Here is a 23,502-nt window from a genome sequence, read left to right as displayed (position 1 = left end):
CAAAAACAAAAAATCCCTCACCACTTTAAGTGGATTGATGGTAATAAATATATGTGCTTTGGGAGTCCAGAGCTGGACTGTGATTAAAATTAACTTCTCACAGAAATAGCAATAAAACTGTGCGTGACACTCAACGTGTTTCCATAGGGAGTCAAAATCTCACAACCTGTCTTTGGCGTTGGATGTTTAACTCAGCTGTACACATGAACACTTTAGTTTCACATTGACAAGACACAAGCGCTTTGGCCCGGTGACCAGTCTGGGTGTACATCGCCTCTTGACCAAAGTCGGATGCTAGCCTCCAGCTCTCCAGCGCACCCTAATGAGTAAAAGCGCAGTAGAACGGGTTCCCAAACGTTTGGGGTACAAGAATATATTTTTCCATGTACTCCCACCCAATGTTTTAAACAATAACTACAGTGGTGCTTTGAAATACGAGTGATCTGGCTTCCAAGTTTTTGGGGATATGAAGCCTTGTTCGGCCCATTTTTTTGTGAATGCAAACTTGAGATACAGGTGCTGTATAATAAGCATCAGTTTGGCAGAAAATGAAGCTGTGGATGTGGAAATGCTGGGACCTGCCCACTGTCCTCTTATGTGATGGTCAGATGAAGTTTAAACAATTTGTTTACAACCCCAATTCCAATGAAGTTGGGACGTTGTGTTAAACATAAATAAAAACAGAATACAATGATTTGCAAATCATGTTCAACCTATATTTAATTGAATACACTACAAATACAATATATTTCATGTTCAAACCGATAAACTTTATTGTTTTTAGTAAATAATCATTAACTTAGAATTTTATGGCTGCAACACATTCCAAAAAAGCTGGGACAGGTGGCAAAAAAGACTGAGAAAGTTGAGGAATGCTCATCAAACACCTGTTTGGAACATCCCACAGGTGAACAGGCTAATTGGGAACAGGTGGGTGCCATGATTGGGTATAAAAGGAGCTTCCCTGAATTGCTCAGTCATTCACAAGCAAAGATGGGGGGGAGGTTCACCTCTTTGTGAACAAGTGCATGAGAAAATAGTTGAACAGTTTCAGGACAATGTTCTTCAACGTACAATTGCAAGGAATTTAGGGATTTCATCATCTACGGTCCATAACATCATCAAAAGGTTCAGAAAATCTGGAGAAATCACTGCATGTAAGCGGCAAGGCTGAAAACCATCATTGAATTCCTGTGACCTTCGATCCCTCAGGCGGCACTGCATCAAAAACCGACATCAATGTGTAAAGGATATCACCACATGGCCTCAGGAACACTTCAGAAAACCAATGTCAGTAAATACAGTTCGGGACTACATCCGTAAGTGCAACTTGAAACTCTACTATGCAAAGAAAAAGCCATTTATCAACAACACCCAGAAACGCCGCCGGCTTCTCTGGGCCCGAGTTCATCTAAGATGGACTGATGCAAAGTGAAAAAGTGTTCTGTGGTCCGACGAGTCCACATTTCAAATTGTTTTGGGAAATTGTGGACGTCCTGTCCTCCGGGCCAAAGAGGAAAAGAACCATCAGTACTGTTATGGACGCAAAGTACAAAAACCAGCATCTGTGATGGTATGGGGCTGTGTTAGTGCCAATGGCATGGGTAACTTATACATCTGTGAAGTCACCATTAATGCTGAAAGGTACATACAGGTTTTGGAGAAACATATGCTGCCATCCAAGCAACGTCTTTTTCATGGAGGCCCCTGCTTATTTCAGCAAGACAATGCCAAACCACACTCTGCACGTGTTACAACAGCGTGGCTTCGTAGTAAAAGAGTGCGGGTACGAGACTGGCCTGCCTGCAGTCCAGACTTGTCTTCCATTGAAAATGTGTGGTGCATTATGAAGCGTAAAATACGGCAACGGAGACCCCAAACTGTTGAACAGCTGAAGCTGTACATCAAGCAAGAATGGGAAATAATTCACCGACAAAGCTTCAACAACTAGTGACATCAGTTCCCAAACGTTTATTGAATGTTGTCAAAAGAAAAGGTGACGTAACACAGTGGTAAACATGACCCTGTCCCAGCTTTTTTGGAATGTGTTGCAGCCATAAAATTCTTAGTTAATGATTATTTTCTAAAAACAATAAAGTTTATCAGTTTGAACATTAATTACCTTGTCTTTGTAGTGTAGTCAATTAACTATAGGTCGAACATGATTTGCAAATCATTGTATTCTGTTTTTATTTATGTTTAACACAACGTCCCAACTTCATTGGAATTGGAGTTGTACATTACATTCGCAAAGACAATATTTACATGCTATTTAAATATTCTTACGAAATGAACTTTTTGTTTTATCGCTTTCAATTGCAGTTTACTTGGAAATAAAGCTTCATTAGGGCTAGGAATATATTTTTAAGTGATAGGTGAATTCACGAATGCCAAACCACAAATATAGTACACAGGGCTTCATTCATTGTATGGTAAAGCATGTACAACACTTTCCACTAGATAATTACAATCCGAGTTGTCCAGAGATTTAAAATCCAGAAAGTAGCATCGAAGATTTTAAAGTTGAGCTGGATTGTTGTTGCAAATGGACGATTTCATGTGAGTAGTTTCCCCGAAGCCGGTGCTGCATTATTCAGTAATGCAACTCTATTACCTCTGTCTGAGCGTAAGGGACGAGGTGCACTGAGGGGAAACGATGGAGGGAGAGGAGCATATGTGGAGTAAGCGATAAGGTGGTATGGACAGAAGGAATGGTAGAAGGAACTGTAGAAGGGAAGGAAGACTGGTTAGAAGTCTTGCGTAACAGTTTCCACACTCCGCCGCTTGTTCTCTGAGATGTAGTCAAGTGACAATGGGACGTACTGTAACTGCTACTGTACACTCATTTGTCAGGATTTTGCTTCGGCTCTGGAGTTTCTTTTTTTTATACAGCTGCGAGTATTGCCGTAATAAGGACATTCACTTCTTCTTTTTAATCATGGCAGACAATTTGCACTGTGGTTGCATTTTTTCCTTCACTTTCAACTCAAGACTCTGACACTGAACTCATGATAGCTGCAAATAAGATATTACAAGCATGTCTATGTGTCTGTGTTTTATTTTGCCAAACCCTTTTTAAATAAAATGTACAATAACTGTTCTAGCCTTGCCACTATTTATATTCCTTGATTTGTGTGTTTTGGGTAAAGATGCTTAAAAAAATTCAATACTTTGTCAATTATCAGTCAGTCGATAAGGTCTATTTAGAAAGCACTTTAAAAACAACAGCCATCAAACAAAGTGTACAGAAGGAATTAAAGATGTTACATAAAAGATGAAGAGCAAAAGCATCCAAAAACAAGTAAGAATTCAAGAAATAAAAGAACAGACAGGATGATAAAAAAATAAAGTTGAAAGCCAAGGAATAACAATGCGTTTTTAAACGAAATTTTAAAATATTTATCGAAAGAGCCTGTTTGGTGTAAAGCGGCAGTTCATTCTAAAGTGTATCATTATGTAATGCAGTATGAGGAAAAGTGTACATTTCCACGGTTTCCGTTATTAGTGGCCATCTGAGCACACAAGGAAAGCTCGAGTGTGACGAGTATCGAATATCTTTTCTCCGCAAAAAATGGCAAAAAGTGTGTTTTCAGATTTGTTTTATTTTTCTATTTCTATCCACAAAACAACCAAAATGAATTTAAAACAAAAAAATTAATAAAAATTACACGCATAAGTGTTGTTCTTAATACAACATAACTTCACTTCAAATATGTTGCATTTGAAAAGTGAAAAATGTACTGTACTGGAGTTTTTTTTTAAAAAAGGCTCTATGCACAGATACAGCACAAGCTTTATTCTAATATGTTTGATTGTATTTCATGTTTTAAACATTGTAAAAAAAATTGTCAGTGATCTGAAGATGATATCCAGCACATTGTCTCCATTTGATTTGACACTTACTACACACAAAATATTTTCCTTTCATTAAATAACAGGCACTGGTGACAAATAGGTGCAAAATGTCAGTCAGAACAAAACAGGCATAAAATAATGGATGCAGTATAGCACTTTTGGGACACTGAAAACTAGCTGGGCTAACTCGATTTTTTTGGACATTTTGCAAGAGAGCGATTTAAAGCTTTATAGCTGGGGCCCAATGGTCGTGACTAAAAGTTGAGTGCAATAGTGGTGCAAGTCCAAATATATGTCAAATCTATCAATATTTTAACAAAGATTATAAATAACATGCACTGCAGTGCAGAGTGCAAGAATAAGTCAAATTTGGAACTCAACCTTCATTTAGAAAAGTCTTTTTCATACAGATATGCATTTTCCCCATAAATGTTCGCATTTCAAGGGAGTTTGCAGTTTTAAAACTGCTATCAAGATTTGAATGTAGCCTAATTTCACATTTTTTCATTAATTAAAAGCTCAAAAGGTATTTAAACCATTTTTAGAAAACGTGACCGACCTCGACAGCCATCCCAAAGCTGGACTTTGTATGGAGAAATGAGAAGCAACATTCATTCATTTCCATCCCAAAGAACACTGCAAGTTGCTCATTAACTGCAGCAGCTTTTTTTTCCCATGTGCAAAGCTGTCAATGGAACACTTTAGTAAACACACCAATTATTTCTCAAAACTGTAAATTTACACTTTGCTCTACTTGTAAATGCAAAGTTGCCCACAAACCAGCTGCAGCTAACATTTGCAGCACATCGCTGCAACTGGCAGGGAAATAGTTCCGCCCACGTTTGTTAAAATGGCTTCATGATCATCTATATACAGGTAACACATTTGTTTGTTAATCTGGACGGGACAAGGATGAGATTGTTTTAGTGTTTTTGCATTAATATTGCTATTGTAGAACAGTGAACCCCCACCGATTCGCTATTCACAGCTCACACATTTTTGTGGTCTTTCTGTAACATCCTAAGATGCCACAAGATGGTGCCAAAGCCCTAGCTGGTAAAAAAGTAGTAATTGGTGTTAAGGAGAGATGTTGAAGAGATTATGTTGCATTCTTTTTTTTAAATTAAAACATAAAAGTTTAGGGTTTTTTTTTTTTTTTTTTTTTTTACTCACATTCTCCAACAGAAAGAAAAACTGGTAAATAATGTACATTGCCCTGTTTACTTTTCCTCGTTTATGTTTTTGTTTTCTGACTGACGGAAATGGGCTTCCATATGATTCATTTCTAAATTCCTCATTCCTGTTTTAAGCGGGAAAACGTCAACAGCTTGCTGAAATCGAAAGTCTGCATTAGAGCACTTCACGACGCTGGATGCTCTCATTATGACAGGTGGGCTAATAAATGAGTTGACCCCTGTGTATGAATTAATGATAAGGAACAAAACAAACATGGAACCAAAAAAATAAAAACATTTAAAAAAGCTCTATCTCCAACAAATTAATGAAAAAAATGACCCAGGACACATTTTGGGTTCTGAGTCCAAGTTTAGGAAGCACTACAAATGGGGCATCGTTGACATAGCAATTGGGATGGATGTGAGGCGTACCCATCCCAAGAGCAGCCGCTTCCATGCTAGTGTTGTGATGTGATGTCACAGTGATGTCACTGCAGCACAACCCAGCCTGGAAATAAACTCAAAGACCCTGACACATGAGTGATAGAAGTGGCCAATTACAAAACTGGTCGAAGGGCTTCACTCACCAGCCGAAGCCTCCGAACGACACGCTTCTCTTCCTCCTCAGCATTGTCTCTTTGTCCTCCTCTTCCTCTTCTTCTCTTATTGTGTCTGGCTGCTCCTTCCCTACCTCCTCTCGTCCTATCTCCTCATCCCGCCAGCTATAAATACTGTGCGAGACACCGTCCTTCACACCACCTCCTTTTCCCCTCCCGCAGAGTCTCCTCCCGCTGTTAATGTTTCTTTCTTTCACTTCAATTCACTGCACGCAGCCCCGCGAGAGACAGAGAGAGACGGGGAGGGACGAGGGGGAGGGAGGGAGAGACACAAAGAGACAAGTGGAAGAAGCATTTCCTCTCTCTCCCGACCCGCCCTGACGAAGCAGAATAGCAGCAGGGATGCTGCGAAAACTTTTCATGCAGACATAAATAAGTCAAGTTTTTATAAAATGGTGGTTCAGGTCTTCTTGTGCTTTAGTGTAAAGCGGGGTAGAGTAATTCCGCACAAAATCGCACTTCACTATATTCACAAATTCACCTATTCATGTTTTTTTTTTCTCGGGAACCTATCCCCAGATCTTTGCACACACACAAAAAAAAAAACCCAGCTGTTCGCATTTTTTCGTGGGCTTTCTGAAATGGCCTAAGATGCCACAAGATGCTGCCAAACCACTGGCTACAGTGGATATAAAAAGTCTACACACCCCTGTTCAAACACCTGTTTTTTGCAATATAAAGAAATGAGACAAAGATAAATATTTTCAAGGCTTCTCCGATCATTAATGTGGCCTATGACAGGTACAACTCAATTGCTTTTAAAAATATATAAATTTTTTCGGCTGAGTTAGTAAACATAAACAACTGACAATGTGGTTGCGCAACTGTGCACACCCTCTTATAACTCGGTTGTGGCTGTGTTCAGACTTAACCAACCACATTTAAACTCGTGTAAAATGGGAGTCAGCACACACATGCCACCATTTAAAGTGCATCTTAACCCCAAATAAACGTCTTTTTTTCCAGTGGGATTTTCATTTTATTATTATTATTATTATTGGTTGTTCTTTCTTGGAGAAGCCTGAAGGTTTTGTACTAATACTGACTGCTATTTCAAACTATACATAATTAGATTTTCCTACATGTGTGTAGTAGAGTTCGTTGAAACCAAGAACAACACTGCTCATCACCAAAAGGAACACCCCCATCCTCACAGTGACCTATAGCGGTGGCAGCATAATGCTTTGGTCCTGTTTTTCTTCAGCTGGAACTGAGGGAATTATGAACAGTTCGGAATAGCAGTCACTGTTAGCGCAAAACCTTCAGGGTTCTGGCAGAGAGCAGAAAAATGTCAGGGAAAGCCTAATATAACATCTGAAATGTATTTGAAGTTAATCAGACACTTTACATACACCAGTCTGCTGCATTAAATGTAGTGTAATGAAGTGTACTGTTTTTGTCATCTCGACTACACCAGATACAAGTGCTGTAAGAACACACTTGCTGATTTTTTTTCGGCATCATGTGTGGTGTCACTTACATTTTGAAAATCAGTTCAGATGTTACATATTAGTATGTGTTTACCCAGCTTATGGTCCGGCAACTGGGCAAGCTTCCGTGAGCTTCCTGATTGGCTATCGTTCCACTTCACGTCACAAACATGGGGTCGTGGCTCAGGCCAACACAGTGTAATGGCCATGTGTCCCGATAGTTTTGTCCATATACCATAACGCTTAAAATGAATTTAAATGATCATTCAAGTTATATTAGGAGAAGATGTGAATTCGGACGTATTTTTAGTACTAGTAGATATTGATACACATGAAATTGAATGGAGGACATCTTCAATCCGGACAGAGAGAGCTGGAGGCAACGACATGTATCCCTCCACAGGAACAGGGGGCTGCAGTCCGTAACAACTAGAACTGCATGTTCAGACGAAATACTGTTAAATCTGAATTTATTTGATTTATTTTATTTAGTTTGTTGATCAGACTGATCAAGGTGGGCACAATTTACAATTTCAAAAGATTGGGGAATTTAAGGCGGCACGGTGGGCGACAGGTTAGAGCGTCTGCCTCACAGTTCTGAGGACCGGGGTTCAATCCCCGGCCCCACCTGTGAGGAGTTTGCATGTTCTCTCCGTGCCTGCGTGGGTTTTCTCCGGGTACTCCGGTTTTCTCCAACATCCCAAAAACATGCGTGGTAGGTTAATTGACAACTCTAAATTGCCCGTAGGTGTGAATGTGAGTGCGAATGGTTGTTTGTTTGTATGTGCCCTGCGATTGGCTGGCAACCAGTTCAGGGTCTACCTAGCCTCCTGCCCGATGATAGCTGGGATAGGCTCCAGCACGCCTGCGACCCTAGTGAGGAGAAGCGGCTCCGAAAATGGATGGATGGATGGATGGATGGGGAATTTAAACTACTTTTGTAGGTTTTCGGCTAAGACGAAAAAAAAAGCCCTTGCAACAGAGTATTTCCTTTCATCACTTATTCTGTTTTAGGTTTAAACTTCCTACAACTAAGAACAAATTACATCTGTGTCCCTGTCAATACAGCCAAAACAGTATTTTTCAGTACAATGGAAGGCAATGCATGACAGTATTAAAAAGAACAAAAAGAATGATGATTCCGTGCATGTGTTCTCTGTGGAAAACCTCCAGCGGCTGAATACATTTACATTCATTGGCATTGGTTTGAAGAACAATGGAAACAGAACACACAGTGTAACGAGTGGGGGAGGACAGCGTGTTTATCCAAAACATGAATTAATAGCAGTCATAGCATTGCTTATACATGTGTGCTACTTATATATGGCTGTGTATTTAATTTTTAACAGGGGGTATGCTAATGTGTTAATGATAATAATATTAGCGCCTTTCCTAACATCTTGCTGTGAAATGTGTGAAACAGGCCTGTCGTGCCGTGATGGGTCATTTTAGCTGCCAATTACAATTTTTGAACTATGATAGGTAGGCCATGCTAATGTTTATCAGCCAAAGCGTTGATTGTGATGATGTGTTCCACTTTAGGAATATTTATAATCTAATATGGCTGTGATTTTTGAATTTTGAATTGGGGTCATGCTAATGTGTTGTAATGCCCTCGTATGCGGTCAAGGATGACAGTCGCTTTATTCCCATGCAGTAACAGACTGCACACTCGCACAAGATCTGCTTGCAACTCCCAACCAGGCACTCCACACGCGGACTCTTTGACTCGAGCCCACGATCAACCGTAAATGTCCCTCTTGTACTTTGATCTTTAATGTTCTTTTGTTCATTTCCGCTATCATATTTGATGACGTCACAACGGCCAATCAACAGGCCAGCCCTTCACGGCCCACGATCAGAGCCACAGATATTATATATTACGCTATTATTAATAGTAGCACGTAATATTAACTCCTTCCCTAGCCTCTTGTTATGGAACTTTAAATAAATAAATAAATAAATATATATATATATATATATATATATATATATTTTTTTTTTTTTTTTTTTTTTTTAGAAGCTGGTATCGGTAATCCGTGACTGGGCTTTTTTGCTGTCGATCATAATATACACGCTGTGATAGGTTGGGAGGCGGGTCATATTTATGCGTAAATTATGTAAAATGCCTTCCCAAAACCCAGTACTGACTCGTTGTGATTGGTCCTTTTTACTGCCAATCACAATATACGAGCTGTGATAGGTCAAAAGGCGGGGCTAAATCAGGACATACCAGGAAGTGTGGAGCGTGAGCGTGAGACTGCACTTTGACGTGAGCTGGAGCTATCGAGCTTTACAAGGTAACATGCTGTTGCTGACGATAATTCGTCTTTAATTCCTCACAGGAGTGAATTAAACATACAACATAGTTTTACAAGTTATGAAATACAGGTTGTGACTTGAGTTCCTGCTCGTAGAAGTCGTAGTTCTATGTTTTCTTTATAACAAAAAAATATTAATGCACATAAGCAATCGGCAATGAATGCTAATTCTTCTTTTGTCCTGGCGATTAAATTTACATCATTACACCAAATGTATATAATCTTGATATTTAATTTAGTTGACTAAGGATGGAATTAGTTGCTTTCAGTTTCGAGGTGCCCCCCCCCCCTCATGGCGTCAAATGAAAGTGAAAAGAGCGATCTAAAATAATATCTCTGTGCTCTTGTCCTTTCTGCTTCCTTACCTTGGTTTTCTCCACTAATAAGCAACCATTTTTCCTGTAGTGTAGAAAGGGTGCTATAAACACCATGCATATGTGTTGCTTTTAAGTGGGGAAAATTGTAACTATATATAGTATTCTTTGTAGAACGTGCTCCTGCTACAATTGCTCAAATCTTCATGGCAGTCATCTGTTTAGAAACATCATAATGGATAGAGACTAGTTTTTATGTAGTGTATCATACATGTTATTTTTTTTTTTTGCATGCACACAATCATTTCCATAGCTCAAGAAAAGAAAAAGGAACAATCATCATCTATATGTCTGTTCTCCCCCCCCAAACTTCCTGCCAGAGTTTAGCTACTTCCCATCGGTGACAACCTCACAATCAAAGATGGTGGACTCCCAGTACTTCCTACCAAATGACATCGGCATCTCTGCTCTCGACTGCGCCGAGGCTTTTCGCTTGCTCTCCCCGCAGGAGAAGATGTATGCCCACTACCTGTCACGCGCTTCCTGGTATGTCATTGACCTCACTGTCCTCACTTATTTTACAACCCTGCCCAGATTGAGGCTAAATTGGAACCATTCTGACCATTCACATGTATGCAAATGCTATGCTCGCTCAAACAAACACTTTCTGTGTTTACATATATTTTTAGTTTTACATTCTTTTTCTGGAATCATAATTTGTTTGTGTGTGTGTGTGTGTGTGTGTGTGTGTGTGTGTGTATTAAATGTCATCTAACTGAAACCACTGCTCCTTGTCTTAGGTATGGAGGCCTCGCTGTGCTCCTGCAAACATCCCCGGAGTCGCCAGTCATCTTCGTCCTGCTGCAGAGGATCTTCCGAAAGCAGTCACCTGCGCAGCTGGAAGCTGTAGCGACAGCAGCCGGACTGAGCTCAGAGGAGTACCAAGTATGTCGTCCTTATTCTTTTTGTTTCAATGCACACATTTGTTGTGCTTCAAGAACTACTTTTTGTGTCCTGTTCGTCTTCAGGCCTTCTTGGTGTATGCAGCAGGTCTCTATGCCAACATGGGAAACTACAAGTCTTTCGGAGACTCCAAGTTTGTCCCAAATTTGCCAAAGGTACAAAGCGGTTTTGTGCATTTTACAGTTGGTTATGATGCCATTTCTACTGTCTCTGAATTGTAATGCATTGCACAATATCTGTTACTTCCGCCAAAGTATCAGCGGAATTGAATGAATCGCTGCAGCCCTTTCACAAGACAATGCCAAAATCAAATTGCAAATGGAACAATAATGTATTATATTTATAGGTCTACTTTGCTTTAAACATTTGTTCTTTTTGACTAAATCAAACCTCAACTAATTGTTGTTCAGAGACACAGAAAAGTTTATCAATAAAAACCTTTCACTATCAGTCCTTCTGATATGTTGTTGGGCATGGCCTATTTCGCTGCTGACAAATTTGAATTCTGTCTGTTCAACATACAGCCCTTTATAAAGAACAAACAAACAAAAACAATAACTTATTTGTAAATTATTACATGCTTATAGGGGACATATTTTGCCAAACCAACTTTTTCTAGTATTTTAGATGTAATAGTGTCTCTCTTGTGCCTCAGTAAACATGTGAAATATGAATTAAAATTGTCCACGCATTCCTGAGTCCCAGACGTTTTTCTGCCGAAAAGCCTGAAATCAGGTCATTCGAATTTCTCAAGCTTATTTACGTCACAAGTGAAGATCTCTGACTTCCCTTTCCGCTACCGCTCAAAAGTGCGTTGTCGACACAGAGGCAATCAATCAGAGGAAAGCTAACAGTTTTAGCTTAATATGGACAAAGTGAATACAAAACTGGGTCAAACAGAAAGTAGCTGTCAGTTGGACCTTTTGACAAAACTCAAATGACAAAACAAAGGTGTTTTTTTAAAATGAAATTGACACGTTTATGCTAAGTCCATGTTAGGGAGTCACTCTATGGAGGTCTAAATACCAAAATATGGGACCTTTAACATGTCATCATGCTAAGTGACATCATGACCAATCAGCGATGCTGCTACAATGATTGATGTAAATTCCTTCCTATGATGCTTCAATTATCAAAAATATGTCACGCCCCCTAGGAAGGTGGGACTTCAATAGAAATCTAAGTCACAGCGAAATCAATGCCGACAGAGTGAATGGATGATTTAAACTTTGTAAAAATTATATAACTGAGTTACATCAAAAGGGGAGAAGTACTGGTACTGCTCACAAATGCTGTTTTTTAATGTAATTTTTAATTTTATTTTTTGTTACTGTAATCCATAGATGTATTTTTCATCATATTTGATTATACCTACACAGGACAAGTTGGATGCACTGGTGAGGGCCAGCCAGGCATTTCAGGAGGACCCCACTGAGACGGGTGCTCTCTGGGACAGTTGCTCATGTCTCATCTACTCCCTGAAGGACAAACAGAAACAACTGGGCCTCGGTGACAAAGTGGGAGCTTGTAACCTTTAAAATACAGACTACTTAAAATTATATGCGTGTTGTTTAGGATAGTTATTGGTCATACTTCAGCTCATGTTTTGTCACGCTGTGCTTTTCTTCAGGGGATTACCACCTACTTCTCTGGAAACTGCTGTATGGAAGATGCTGAGCTGGCTCAAAAGTTCCTTGACTCGAAGGTAAGCCTGACTCGCTTCGAGGTTTGATTGGGGCTGTCGCTATCGAATATTTGGATTGTTTCATCGATTAATCAAGTACAGTAATTAGATTAAAAAAAAAAACACATTTTGCATTTTTAAACGGTACCGAAAACCGCTAAATGAATACAACAAATATAACAAGACTCTTGATTGTACAAATGCAATGGTGGGTTGGATTAAAGATCGGAGTGGGCCGTATGAGGCCCAATGGCCATACTTTGTATAAACTATTTCAAAACTAATCATATTTTCTATGAGATATGCTGAACTGTCACTTGTGTTCTTCAGAAACTGTCTGCTTACAACACCCGGCTGTTTAAAAGGGAAAATGGCGAGAAAACCTGCTACGAGGTGCGCTTGGCCTCAGCTGTGAAGAAAGGTCAGTCGTCAAATGAAGTAACCAAGATAGCATGAATGCGGGTCGCCGGATTAACAAGGTACATGCTAGAAAATGTATTAACGCACACGACTGCTGCACAGACACCACAGTGGATGGCGAGTGTGAATCCTGCTGCGGGTGCTTTGACTTTGAGGGAAAAGAGTTCTCAGTGAAAAGGGGGGACTATGCTCCACTTATGGAGAGGGTCTGTTATTATCTTCAGAAGGCTCAGGTGGGTGAGAGAATTTATCATTTTTCAAGTAATTCGCCACTCTTAATCCTAATTTGAAATTGGTTGTTGTTTCAAACAAAACAGGCCCACGGTGCCAATGAGAATCAGAAGAAGATGCTTGAAGAGTACAGGCAAAGCTTCACCTTGGGCTCGGTGGAAGCCCACAAGGAGGCCTCACGCTACTGGATCAAAGACAAGGGACCAATTGTGGAGAGGTGAGGACACTTAAACATAGCTATATTAACCAATGTAAACAACAAAAGTCAAAATAAAGATGTATACCAAATTTTATTTGGTATTTTTAAACTGGATGACTTTTTAACACGGTTGGATAGCATGTCTGGATCACAGTCATCTCTGTTTGGATGTTTGCGGGTTTTTTTCCGGGTACTCTGGCTTCCTCCCACATTACTAAAACATACAAGTTAGCTCCATTGTAGATGCTAAAATTGTCCATAGGTGCGAATCGGAGTGTGATGTTCGTCTTCATAGTACTAGGCTGTGATATTATTCAAAATAATTTTTTGAAAAAGGCACAATTTTAATAGCATATACAGGTGGATCTCAATAAATTCTAATATTTATGTAAAGTTTACCGGCACGGTGGCCGACTGGTTAGAGCGTCAGCCTCACAGTTCTGAGGACCCGGGTTCAATCCCCGGCCCCGCCTGTGTGGAGTTTGCATGTTCTGCCCGTGCCTGCGTGGGTTTTCTCCGGGCACTCCGGTTTCCTCCCACATCCCAAAAACATGCATTAATTGGACACTCTAAATTGCCCGTAGGCATGACTGTGAGTGCGAATGGTTGTTTGTTTCTATGTGCCCTGCGATTGGCTGGCAACCAGTTCAAGGTGTACCCCGCCTCCTGCCCAATGACAGCTGGAATAGGCTCCAGCACGCCCGCGACCCTAGTGAGGAGAAGCGGCTCAGAAAATGGATGGATGGATGTAAAGTTTATTTAGTAGTTCAATTTTAAAGTTATAATTTCTCGATTTAAAAAAGACAGTTCCTTATGTTATACTGTTTTAATTTCTCTGGTGAATTTTGGGTTGTTGTGAGAAATGATTAAAAAAAAACAAAAAACATTTGATTCTACATACTATTTAATTCTCTGTGTGTAGTGAATGTATATCATATAAATATTGTTTTATTGAGATGGACCTCTACATGTAGCATTCCTCTGGAATATCAAACTAAAAGTGTTGGGAGGGTGTGGGGGGGATCTTATAACATCAAACTGTTGTGCCAAGCCAAAAACAATCCTTTTTTACATCTACAAAGCTGGGAAATAGTTTTCAAAAGTCAATTTTCACTAGGCTTTACACGATCAGGATTTTTGGGGCCGATCAACCAATCAGCGAGTTTAAATCACTGATCCAATCACAAGATGGAGGAATGTGTCTATTTAAATGACCTGTTCATTTGCTGTATATACTTGTGTACTTAATTGCTCAAAAAATATATTTACAATAATGTATCTTTGTTCCTCTATTTATGCCAGTGAGGCATAGTGACAGACTATGCCTCATTAATCTAATAGAAGACCAAATGAATGGTCTTCTATTAGATTAATATATCCACTTTTTGTGACATTTTTGTTTGTTGGTGTGCCGTGAGATTTTTCAATTGTAAAATATGTTCCTTGGCTCCATAAAGGTTGGAAATCACTGCTCTAGTAAGATCGTGTATTCTAATCAGTCAGGTCAAACCAACATTACATGACAGAAATAATGGGTGCTAACTTACTGTAATTAAATTACTTTATTTTTATTTAAATTACTTCACCCACACTGAAACTTTAGAGCACGATTCAACAGAACAGCGGCATGTTTCCGTCCAACTGTTCGTGGTACCACTAGCTTGCTAGGCTACATAACATGTTATTGCCTGCTTGTGAGCCGTATCGTATTAAAAGTATGTGAACATACCTCAAGCAAGCCTTAAACGAACGCCCTCTCCTGTCCTGAGCACCGGTTACCACCAACACACGTTTTGGCCCAGTTTGTCCTTCTAATGCAGATGATGTAATCTGAAGGAGGTTACTGACTGTAGGTAGTGGTAGGGCAGAGTGTGGCTAGACAGCATAGGATGGTGGTGTGCAAGATGACTGGTGGTGGGGAGGAAGATTAGGAAGTCAAAGGCAGAGCAGAGAACCATGTGGTGGAAGCTGAGACAGGACGAGTGTTGTGCAGCTTTTCGGGAAGAGGTGAGACAGGTTCTCGGCGGACAGGAGGAGCTTCCAGAAGACTGGACCACTACAGCCAAGGTGATCAGAGAGGCAGGCAGTAGAGTATCCTATCTTCTGGCAGGAAAGGAGAGAAGGGGACTTTGTGGTGGAACCTCACAGTACAGGAAATCATATAAGGAAAAAGGTTAGCTAAGAAGTGGGACACTGAGAGGACCGAGGAGAGGCGAAAGGAATACATTGAGATGCGACTGGCAAAGGCCAAACAAGAGGCATATGATGACATGTATGTCAGGTTGGACACTAAAGAAGGCGAAAAGAATCTATACAGGTTGACCAGACAGAGGGCTAGAGATGGGAAGGATGTGCAGCAGGTTAGGGTGATTAAGGATTGAGATGGAAATATGTTGACTGGTGCGTGAAAGAGCAAATTTGTCTTGTAGTTTGATCCCGGCATTACGTATTGTCTCTCAGACGTGTTGCCTGTTCCACACCGCCGTTTTTTTTTTTTTTTAATTAAATTAACTTTATTGGCCGTCAAATATTTCCAATACTACATCAAAAGACGCGACAAGGCAACAAATAAACTAGCTATTGGATTCAAATATACTGTGTACGCGGCGACGTGGAGTAAATGTCTTTCCCGGAGCCGATCAATGACGTCATTGAGCGGATCGGCGAATTATGACATTAAAGGCGATCAGAATAAAATGCTAACTATCCCCCTGATACCGATAAAATCGTTGTAAAGTCTAATTTTCACTGACCCATAATGCTGTTTTTGTGTGGATAAAAGATGACACTGTAGATAAAATGCCATTTCAACAAGTAACACTTTAGTCATCTGATGGCCATACAAAAAAATAAAAAATATAAAGCAATGATCACAAAAATTTATAATATATCAAGTTGTTTTCTTTTCTGTTACTCCGAGGCTTCATTTGTTTTTACAGTTACATGGCAGGCCTGATCATCCTTGCCCTAGTCCAATATACTGCATGACTTGATGACCCAAGCATTCCTTCAGGTTCTGGTATAAATCTATGAAACATTTTTCACCCCACCCTCCTCTCAGCTACATCGGCTTCATTGAGAGCTACAGGGACCCCTTTGGCTCCAGAGGAGAGTTTGAAGGTAGCTTTGATCCTGACAGGTTTTCTACCTTTTTGCTGCACTTCTTCTCCTTAGCAACCTACTTGTGGTGTCCACTTTAGGATTCGTGGCAGTCGTGAACAAGGCGATGAGCGAGCGCTTTGCCAAACTCGTGAGCTCGGCAGAAGTGCTGCTCCCCGAGCTTCCCTGGCCAAGGGAGTTTGAGAAAGACACTTTCCTTAAACCGGACTTCACTTCGCTCGACGTCCTCACCTTCGCTGGCAGCGGCATTCCAGCTGGCATTAACATTCCCAACTGTATGTACGCTAACTTGAAGCTTTTTTTATTTATGTTTGTGAACATTATTCCACTCAAACCCATGTGTGTTTCTTTAACCAGATGATGACATCAGACAGTCGGAGGGCTTTAAAAATGTTTCCCTAGGAAATGTGCTGGCCGTGGCTTACTCTACAAACAAAGAAAAACTTACATTCTTGGAGGAAGATGACAAGGTGAGGCACCCAAGATGATCGTTCGATCTCAATCCACTGCTACCTGTATAACACGCACTCATCCCATTCCCCAATTTGCATTTGTGTGTCCGTTTGTGCCAGGATTTGTTTGTCAAGTGGAAGAGTCCATCATTTGAAGTGCAAGTCGGCCTGCATGAACTGTTGGGACATGGAAGCGGCAAGTTGTTCGTCCAGGTCTGTCAAACAAGAATATCTGTATTTCTGTATTAGCAAATCATCGCTCCAAAACCACTTGTTTTCAGGAAATCCAAAAAAGGCAGAGGGCGGCACGGTGGTTGATTGGTTAGCACATCCGCCTCACAGTTCTGAGGACAGGGGTTCAAATCCCGGCCCCGTCTGTGTGGAGTTTGCATGTTCTCCCCGTGCCTGCGTGGGGTTTCTCCGGGTACTCCGGTTTCCTCCCACATCCCAAAAACATGCAGGGTATTGAAGACTCTAAATTGTCCGTAGGTGTGAATGTGAGTGTGAATGGTTGTTTGTTTGTATGTGCCCTGCGATTGGCTGGCAACCAGTTCAGGGTGTACCCCGCCTCTCACCCGAAGATAGGTGGGATAGGCTCCAGCATGCCCGCGACCCTCGTGAGGTTAAGCGGAATGGAAGATGAATGAATGAAAAAAAACGGCAGTTACCAAACACCCTATTGTTAAAGTTGGTATTACACGTTTCATTGCTATTGTATACTATTGCGCACTATCAACACAACACCTTCCCAAAATCATGATTAATCGCTAATTTAATATGCTATAATTTATTTACGTAGTCATTGATTTAGAATTGTGCAGACACAGCATGTCGCTGCTGCCAGCAGTGCTCATCAAAGTTTGTCGACTCAATGAGCCCTTGGACAAGAGCGAGGCTTTAATAGTTAACCAACGCTAACGAGTGGTTACATCATATTCCCAAACTGTTTCAAAGGTCTAAGAGTCATAAGTGTACTCAAATCCATCTAACCTAACAATTTTCACTCATTATTATCAATGAAGTATTTCTTACACATTGCGACTTTCATTCTTGTTGAGATAAAACACAGCAAGGCTCTCACAGAGTGAGGAAGAGGTGGCGTTATGAGACTCTTCACACAGTTGAAGTGTCCAATAGTTAAGAGATTAGCTCTCAAGCTATTTTCAACACTATAGATTGGCTAATAATTTGTAAAAGGAAAAAAACAAATTCTGACCAATAATATCGAAATGTATCACCTTTACTGCGATTGGCTGTCTGTGGTGTCCCCTGCTATAAGGTATATTTCTATGCTGCTGCTTACAGGACACTAGGACACACACACGCTAGCTTTTTTTTTTTTTTTTTTTTTTTTTTCCCCCCCTTTGGTTATAGCTGACCACACTGTTATGCGCACGCGCGCGCGCACACACACACTACAGGCATAGTGATTACAGTCAGGCTGAGAACAGGCAAGAACTGGTTTGATAAACTGCCGCTGAGGGGACTGACTGTTATCTGAAAAGTGTACTCTGTTTCCGCATCCCACGAGAGAAGGAAGAGAGTCCCAACGCGCTGTTGTCGTCCGCTGGACCATAGCCTTGTAAACTTGTATTTCTGATTTTGTTGTATTAAATACTCAAAAGACAAGATCAGAATTCTTATTTGGAAATAAGATCACCAACCAAACATTAAAAGAACCAGGAAGAAGGAATTCCATCAGGACTTTTCCCTTAAGAGGCCAGCTGGGCAACTCCCGTGCCTCGTTAATTCCTTACACTGCCTCTCATACAGTCAACTGGGATAGGCTTTAGCTCACCGGCTACCCTAAAAAGGATAAACAGTGTAGAAAATGGTTGAATGGAGGGATGACTGTTTTTGGACACAAAAAAAAATCCCCTGACCGTGAGGAAATGCAACATTTTGAAAATTACATAGTTGACTGTGTGTATGTGTGGCTCCCTCTACAGGACAACAAGGGAAACTTCAACTTTGAACAGAGCAAAGTGATCAACCCAGAAACTGGCGAGCTGGTGAGTTTCTATACTCAGGCCTCTTCCAAATGTGGATGAAAATCAGATGCGTATCTGATATTTGTCAGTGCATATCAGATACGTGTCACTTGAAATGTACATGAAAATAAAATAAAATAATCATAGGCATTAAATCAGAAATGGCCACTTGGACCTCCAGTGTGAATACAGCCTTTATGTGGCATGTACAATTTACCATTTTTCCACAAATTCACACTTCACAGTTGTCTTGATAACATGCGTGTGACATGTTTCAGTCAAAATACCCTTAGAATCATGAACACAGGTTTGTGCTACCTTGACGACCAGCAAGTTGTTTTAAAAAAAAAAAAAAAAAAAAAAAAGTCCAATTCACACTTGAGTGGGGAGGCACTCCAGAGACTCAACTATTTGTATGCAAGTAATTGAAAAGTCACTTTTCCGTAATACGAGCTGTGTTCTCAAATAATATGGCGCTTTAAAAGTAACTTCAGATGCAGAGCTGCAGTTCCTCATGATGTGCGTGTATTTCTAGGTTTCCAGTTGGTACCAAGACAACGAGACTTGGGATAGTAAATTCTCCACCCTCGCCTCCTCTTATGAAGAATGCAGGGCAGAGTGTGTGGGACTCTATCTGTCTCTGAACAAGAAAGTAATCAGGTAAGTAATGATCATTGAGATTTTGGCCAAGACAAAAGATATTTAATCTTAGTCACTGCTGTTTTTGTGCTGCAGTATTTTTGGTCATGAGGGCCAGGATGCAGAGGATGTGGTCTACGTGAACTGGCTGAGCATGGTGCGAGGGGGTCTGCTGGGCCTGGAGTTTTACACGCCTAAGAGCAAGACATGGAGACAGGTGAGCTGTCATTAAAACTTGTGGTCCTGCAACATTACTGTTGTTAGTAAGTGCTTTTGGTGTCATTATTCAGGTATTTTGGTGGAAACTGCTTTCACTGTGATGCAGTGCAGTTGTACACCACTGCAAATTGCAATCTCAATAATAAACATACAGGTGCATCTCATTAAATTTGAATATGATAGAAAAGTTAATTCATCTCAGTAGTTCAAGTCAAAATGTGAAACTCCAAAATACAGTGGTGTCTTGAGATATATGAGTGACCGGACTGAGTTTTTCAAGATAGCTGTTTTTCGGCCAAGCTTGTGTTGTTTTTTTGACTACTGAGCAAAAACTTGAAATACGAGCGCTGTGAAGTGAACTCAACTCACTTCACAAAGAGCAACAGTTTGGCAGATGGTGAATAGTTCTTCAAAAAAGAGGCTTTAAGTTTTTGAATGCTTCTCCTAGGTAAAGTTTACTGTCAAACTGAACAAAACAAATATAATTTCACTTTGTATATTTAAGACGACAAAAAATGCAAAACACCATAGATGGGCAACTGAACATCTATATGGTGGTGTTATAACGCTTTAAATGGCAGCTATTTGAACACAAATGCGGCATCAACACATGTAAACACACAATGTAACACTTAAAGGCACATATTCTTTACACTCGACAAAAAAAAAATAATAATTACTGCAGCTTACTGAGCCACTGACAGTACTGGCAATTGTGAGACTCATCATGTCTCTGCATGACTGCATTATACTGCCCCCAGGTGGTCAAGTCGTGCACACCAGAAGGAGCCGCAATGAATGAATCTTTATGCATAATTCTGTATATTCTATTTAATTATGTTATTGCTATGTTTTTATAATATACATTATAAAATGCTATTTCCCATAGTTTAGGAGTGGGGGGGCTGTAACGGATTTTCATTTCCAGTCATTTTAATGTGGAAAGATTTTAGATATCAGTTTTTCGATTTACAGGCGTGGTCTCAGAACAAATTAAACTTTGCAAGGTACCGCAGTATATAGATTTATTAAATACAGAGGAAAATACTTTTCAGAAGGTGACTTCCTACCTAATTTGTATATTAAAATAATTTTGTTTCGGTACTTAATTTAATATTCACATCTTTGGGGTTTTTGTTAGCAGAAAAATAACATTGTGGCATATTTGAGTTTTACTTTTTGAATTTAACTACTGTCATTAAATTATTTTCCACAATATTCTATTTTAATGAAATGCACCTCCATCAATTTTCTGAGCCGCTTCTCCTCACTAGGGTCGTGGGCGTGCTGGAGCCTATCCCAGCTGTCATCGGGCAGGAGGCAGGGTACACCCTGAACTGGTTGCCAGCCATTCGCAGGGCACATTCAAACAAACAACCATTCGCACTCACAGTCACACCTATGGGCAATTTAGAGTCTCCAATTAATGCATGTTTTTGGGATGTGGGAGGAAACCGGAGTGCCCGGAGAAAACCCACGCAGGCACGGGGAGAACATGCAAACTCCACACAGGCGGGGCCGGGGATTGAACCCGCGTCCTCAGAACTGTGAGGCTGACGCTCTAACCAGTCGTTCACCGTGCCGCTGAAATGCACCTATAGTGTTAAATTAATACCTATCTGAAGGTGTCAGTCAAAACTGAGTTATCTGTTGAGTATATCTTACATGAAACATTTCTCCCTTTTTCCAGGCTCACATGCAGGCTCGTTTCGTGATCCTGTGCGTGCTGCTGGAGGCTGGTGAGGACCTGGTCGGCCTGAAGGAGGTCACGGGAGCCGACGGCAAACCCGACGCTCGCATCACACTTGACAGGAGCAAGATCCACACTGTCGGAAAAGAAGCCATCCACAGGTTCCTTTGTAAATTGCAGGTATTTTTCCCCAGCATCTCACTAAAAATTTATCAGTTAGCAAAATCTGCCACCACTTTGGACTGGTATGGTGATTAAGAAAGGATATTGCATTGAAGCTTGTAAGCATAATGGATTATTTTTTTTTTTTAAGTTTGGTTGTTGGAAAATTACACCTCCCAAACCTTTTTTTTTTTAAACCGCGTCCTCCATTTTGTAGGTCTTCAAGTCGACAGCAGATGTAGAAAAAGGCCGAGCCCTCTATGAGGGCTACTCTACCGTGAATGAGGGCGGGGCACACAATTTCCTGCGACTTCGTGATACGGTGCTGCTGCGGAAGGAGGATCGCAAGATGTTTGTCCAAGCCAACACCAAAATCAGTGGTACTGTATGTTTTTACCCTTCACCAGAGGACCACGCCCATTTTGGGTGTATACAGTAAACCTCAGCTATTCGTGGGGATAGTGAACGAGCCCTGCCGCAAATAGCAAAAAAACACCAGTAAATGAATCCTCCTTTTTAAAAAATAAATAAATAATAATAATTTCAATTGCCTGTATTAATACAGTGGTACCTTGCCTTACTAGTGCACCATTTTTAGTTTTGAGTTAAATTCTATTGCTCAGTTTTTTTGAGGGGGGGAAAAAAATAAATAAATCTGCAAGCTAAAATTTTATGTACGAGCGTGCTTCAGATACACCATCGCAAGATGGCAGCAGCGAAAGGCGTGACATCTGCCCAGCATCTCTCGTTTTAAAATTTAAGATTGAGCCACACGCTCAATATTAAACTCATAAGTCGAGGTACCACTGTAGTTTAACATAGATCCCACAACACTTTAATATCATTTCAATCTCATTATACAACATTAGCTTTAATGACAAATGATGATTTGATTGTGAAAAAAATGCACCGGAAGTGTGGGTGTGCTTTTACATGTGGCTAAGACTGACTTCCACTAACAACCCAGGCTAAACTTAGTTCGTCCCCGACATCCAAAGATGTTAGGCTCTGTCGAGATGTATCATGTCAACGTACTTCCTTGACACCAATTATTATTTTCCTATTAGCCAGGGCTTTTGAGCCCCCAAAAAACCTAAACGGGTGAATAAGTGCAAAGTGGAAATGTATATATGCGTGTATACTGCCATTTACACATTTCTTGAACTTATTTGGTTCTCTTTTGTGCTTTTCCAGAAGAGAGTGTTGAGCTAGTGGAGTACGAAAGCAGCACATCAGGCTTGATTCAGTCCTTCGTCGAGCGCTTCCAAGACAACGACAAACTTGAGGCCGACCTCTTGGAGTTGAGCAGAGTGGATTCTTCCTGTTGGTGTTGATGGAAGGACGGGGCGGTTTCCCCCTCAATTTTACTTTTGTGGCGTCTTAACTGGTCTTCATTACTGACTTAACCATTCACCACATCGTAGAGAGTCACATAACTAGAACAGATCTACTGTAGACAAAACAACAGCACTGGTCCAGAGTTGGCATTACACACAAAACCTGTATTTCAGATTTGCTGACTTACAACAAAACACGATTCTATGTGAATGACTGGGTCAAAAACATGTATTGATGTAAGTTGTCTATCTTGGTGGTTAATTTTACATTTAGACTGTTAAAACACTGCCATAGCTTCTAATTATAGACTGAAGTCAAAACAATGAAATGCATTTCCGCCTCATTGGCGTATTATTTACTAAGGATCTGAAACAGAAAATAGTGAAAATAAAATGTTTGATAAAACTTGTCTTTTTCTTTTCTTCCTTTGAACCATTGGGCATTAGCGGGCCATTTTGTAAAATCTTGTTTTTCCATTCAGAACCAAAGGACATTTTAAATACAAATTTTCAGTACAGCTGTATTGTTAAAGTTATGCAGCTGCATATGACCCACCCATCCATTTTATAAAAGCACTTTTCCTCATTGGAATCGTGGGTGTGCTGGAACCTATCGCAGCGAGAGGTGCACCCTGGACTGATCACCATACTGTATAGACGCCTAACCATTCTCACCTACGGAC

At 40.5% G+C, this 23,502-nt stretch overlaps 2 protein-coding genes across 5 annotated transcripts in view; one reads left to right on the top strand and one right to left on the bottom strand.

Moving 5' to 3' along the window:
• Positions 1 to 5,848, bottom strand: part of LOC133467436 (rap1 GTPase-activating protein 2-like) — a 34,209-nt gene extending 28,361 nt beyond the window's left edge. For 3 of the 4 annotated variants that reach the window (XM_061752298.1, XM_061752299.1, XM_061752300.1), the window contains exon 1: positions 5,618 to 5,848. In XM_061752298.1, the coding sequence (XP_061608282.1) occupies positions 5,618 to 5,661 (44 nt within the window). In that variant the 5' untranslated portion in view covers positions 5,662 to 5,848. The remainder of the gene's footprint in view (positions 1 to 5,617) is intronic. The other variant, XM_061752302.1, reaches the window with a different exon arrangement.
• A 3,456-nt stretch (positions 5,849 to 9,304) lies between these two features.
• dpp3 (dipeptidyl-peptidase 3) lies at positions 9,305 to 23,229 on the top strand. The gene is made up of 19 exons (XM_061751916.1): positions 9,305 to 9,377; positions 10,093 to 10,258; positions 10,513 to 10,657; positions 10,741 to 10,830; positions 12,055 to 12,192; positions 12,306 to 12,380; positions 12,690 to 12,780; positions 12,882 to 13,012; positions 13,097 to 13,227; positions 16,271 to 16,329; positions 16,410 to 16,604; positions 16,687 to 16,799; positions 16,902 to 16,994; positions 18,731 to 18,793; positions 19,308 to 19,432; positions 19,508 to 19,628; positions 21,321 to 21,500; positions 21,700 to 21,862; positions 22,677 to 23,229. Exons 2-19 carry the CDS (start codon positions 10,134 to 10,136, stop codon positions 22,814 to 22,816), a joined length of 2,178 nt encoding a protein of 725 aa, XP_061607900.1. The 5' UTR covers positions 9,305 to 9,377; positions 10,093 to 10,133; the 3' UTR covers positions 22,817 to 23,229.
• Positions 23,230 to 23,502: the final 273 nt, after the last annotated feature.

The sequence above is a fragment of the Phyllopteryx taeniolatus genome, chromosome 17, assembly GCF_024500385.1.
Source record: "Phyllopteryx taeniolatus isolate TA_2022b chromosome 17, UOR_Ptae_1.2, whole genome shotgun sequence".
In the NCBI taxonomy this organism is placed as follows: domain Eukaryota; kingdom Metazoa; phylum Chordata; class Actinopteri; order Syngnathiformes; family Syngnathidae; genus Phyllopteryx; species Phyllopteryx taeniolatus.
Note: the sequence above shows the minus strand (reverse complement) of the source record. Positions and strands in the feature narration are given on the sequence as shown.

Bases quoted from the DNA above. Each gene is read 5' to 3' on its own strand.
- dpp3 (XM_061751916.1), top strand. From the start codon at position 10,134: ATGGTGGACTCCCAGTACTTCCTACCAAATGACATCGGCATCTCTGCT. The intron at 12,781-12,881 runs GTCAGTCGTCAA...ACTGCTGCACAG, and splicing joins GGCCTCAGCTGTGAAGAAAG to ACACCACAGTGGATGGCGAG. The intron at 18,794-19,307 runs GTGAGTTTCTAT...GTGTATTTCTAG, and splicing joins ACCCAGAAACTGGCGAGCTG to GTTTCCAGTTGGTACCAAGA.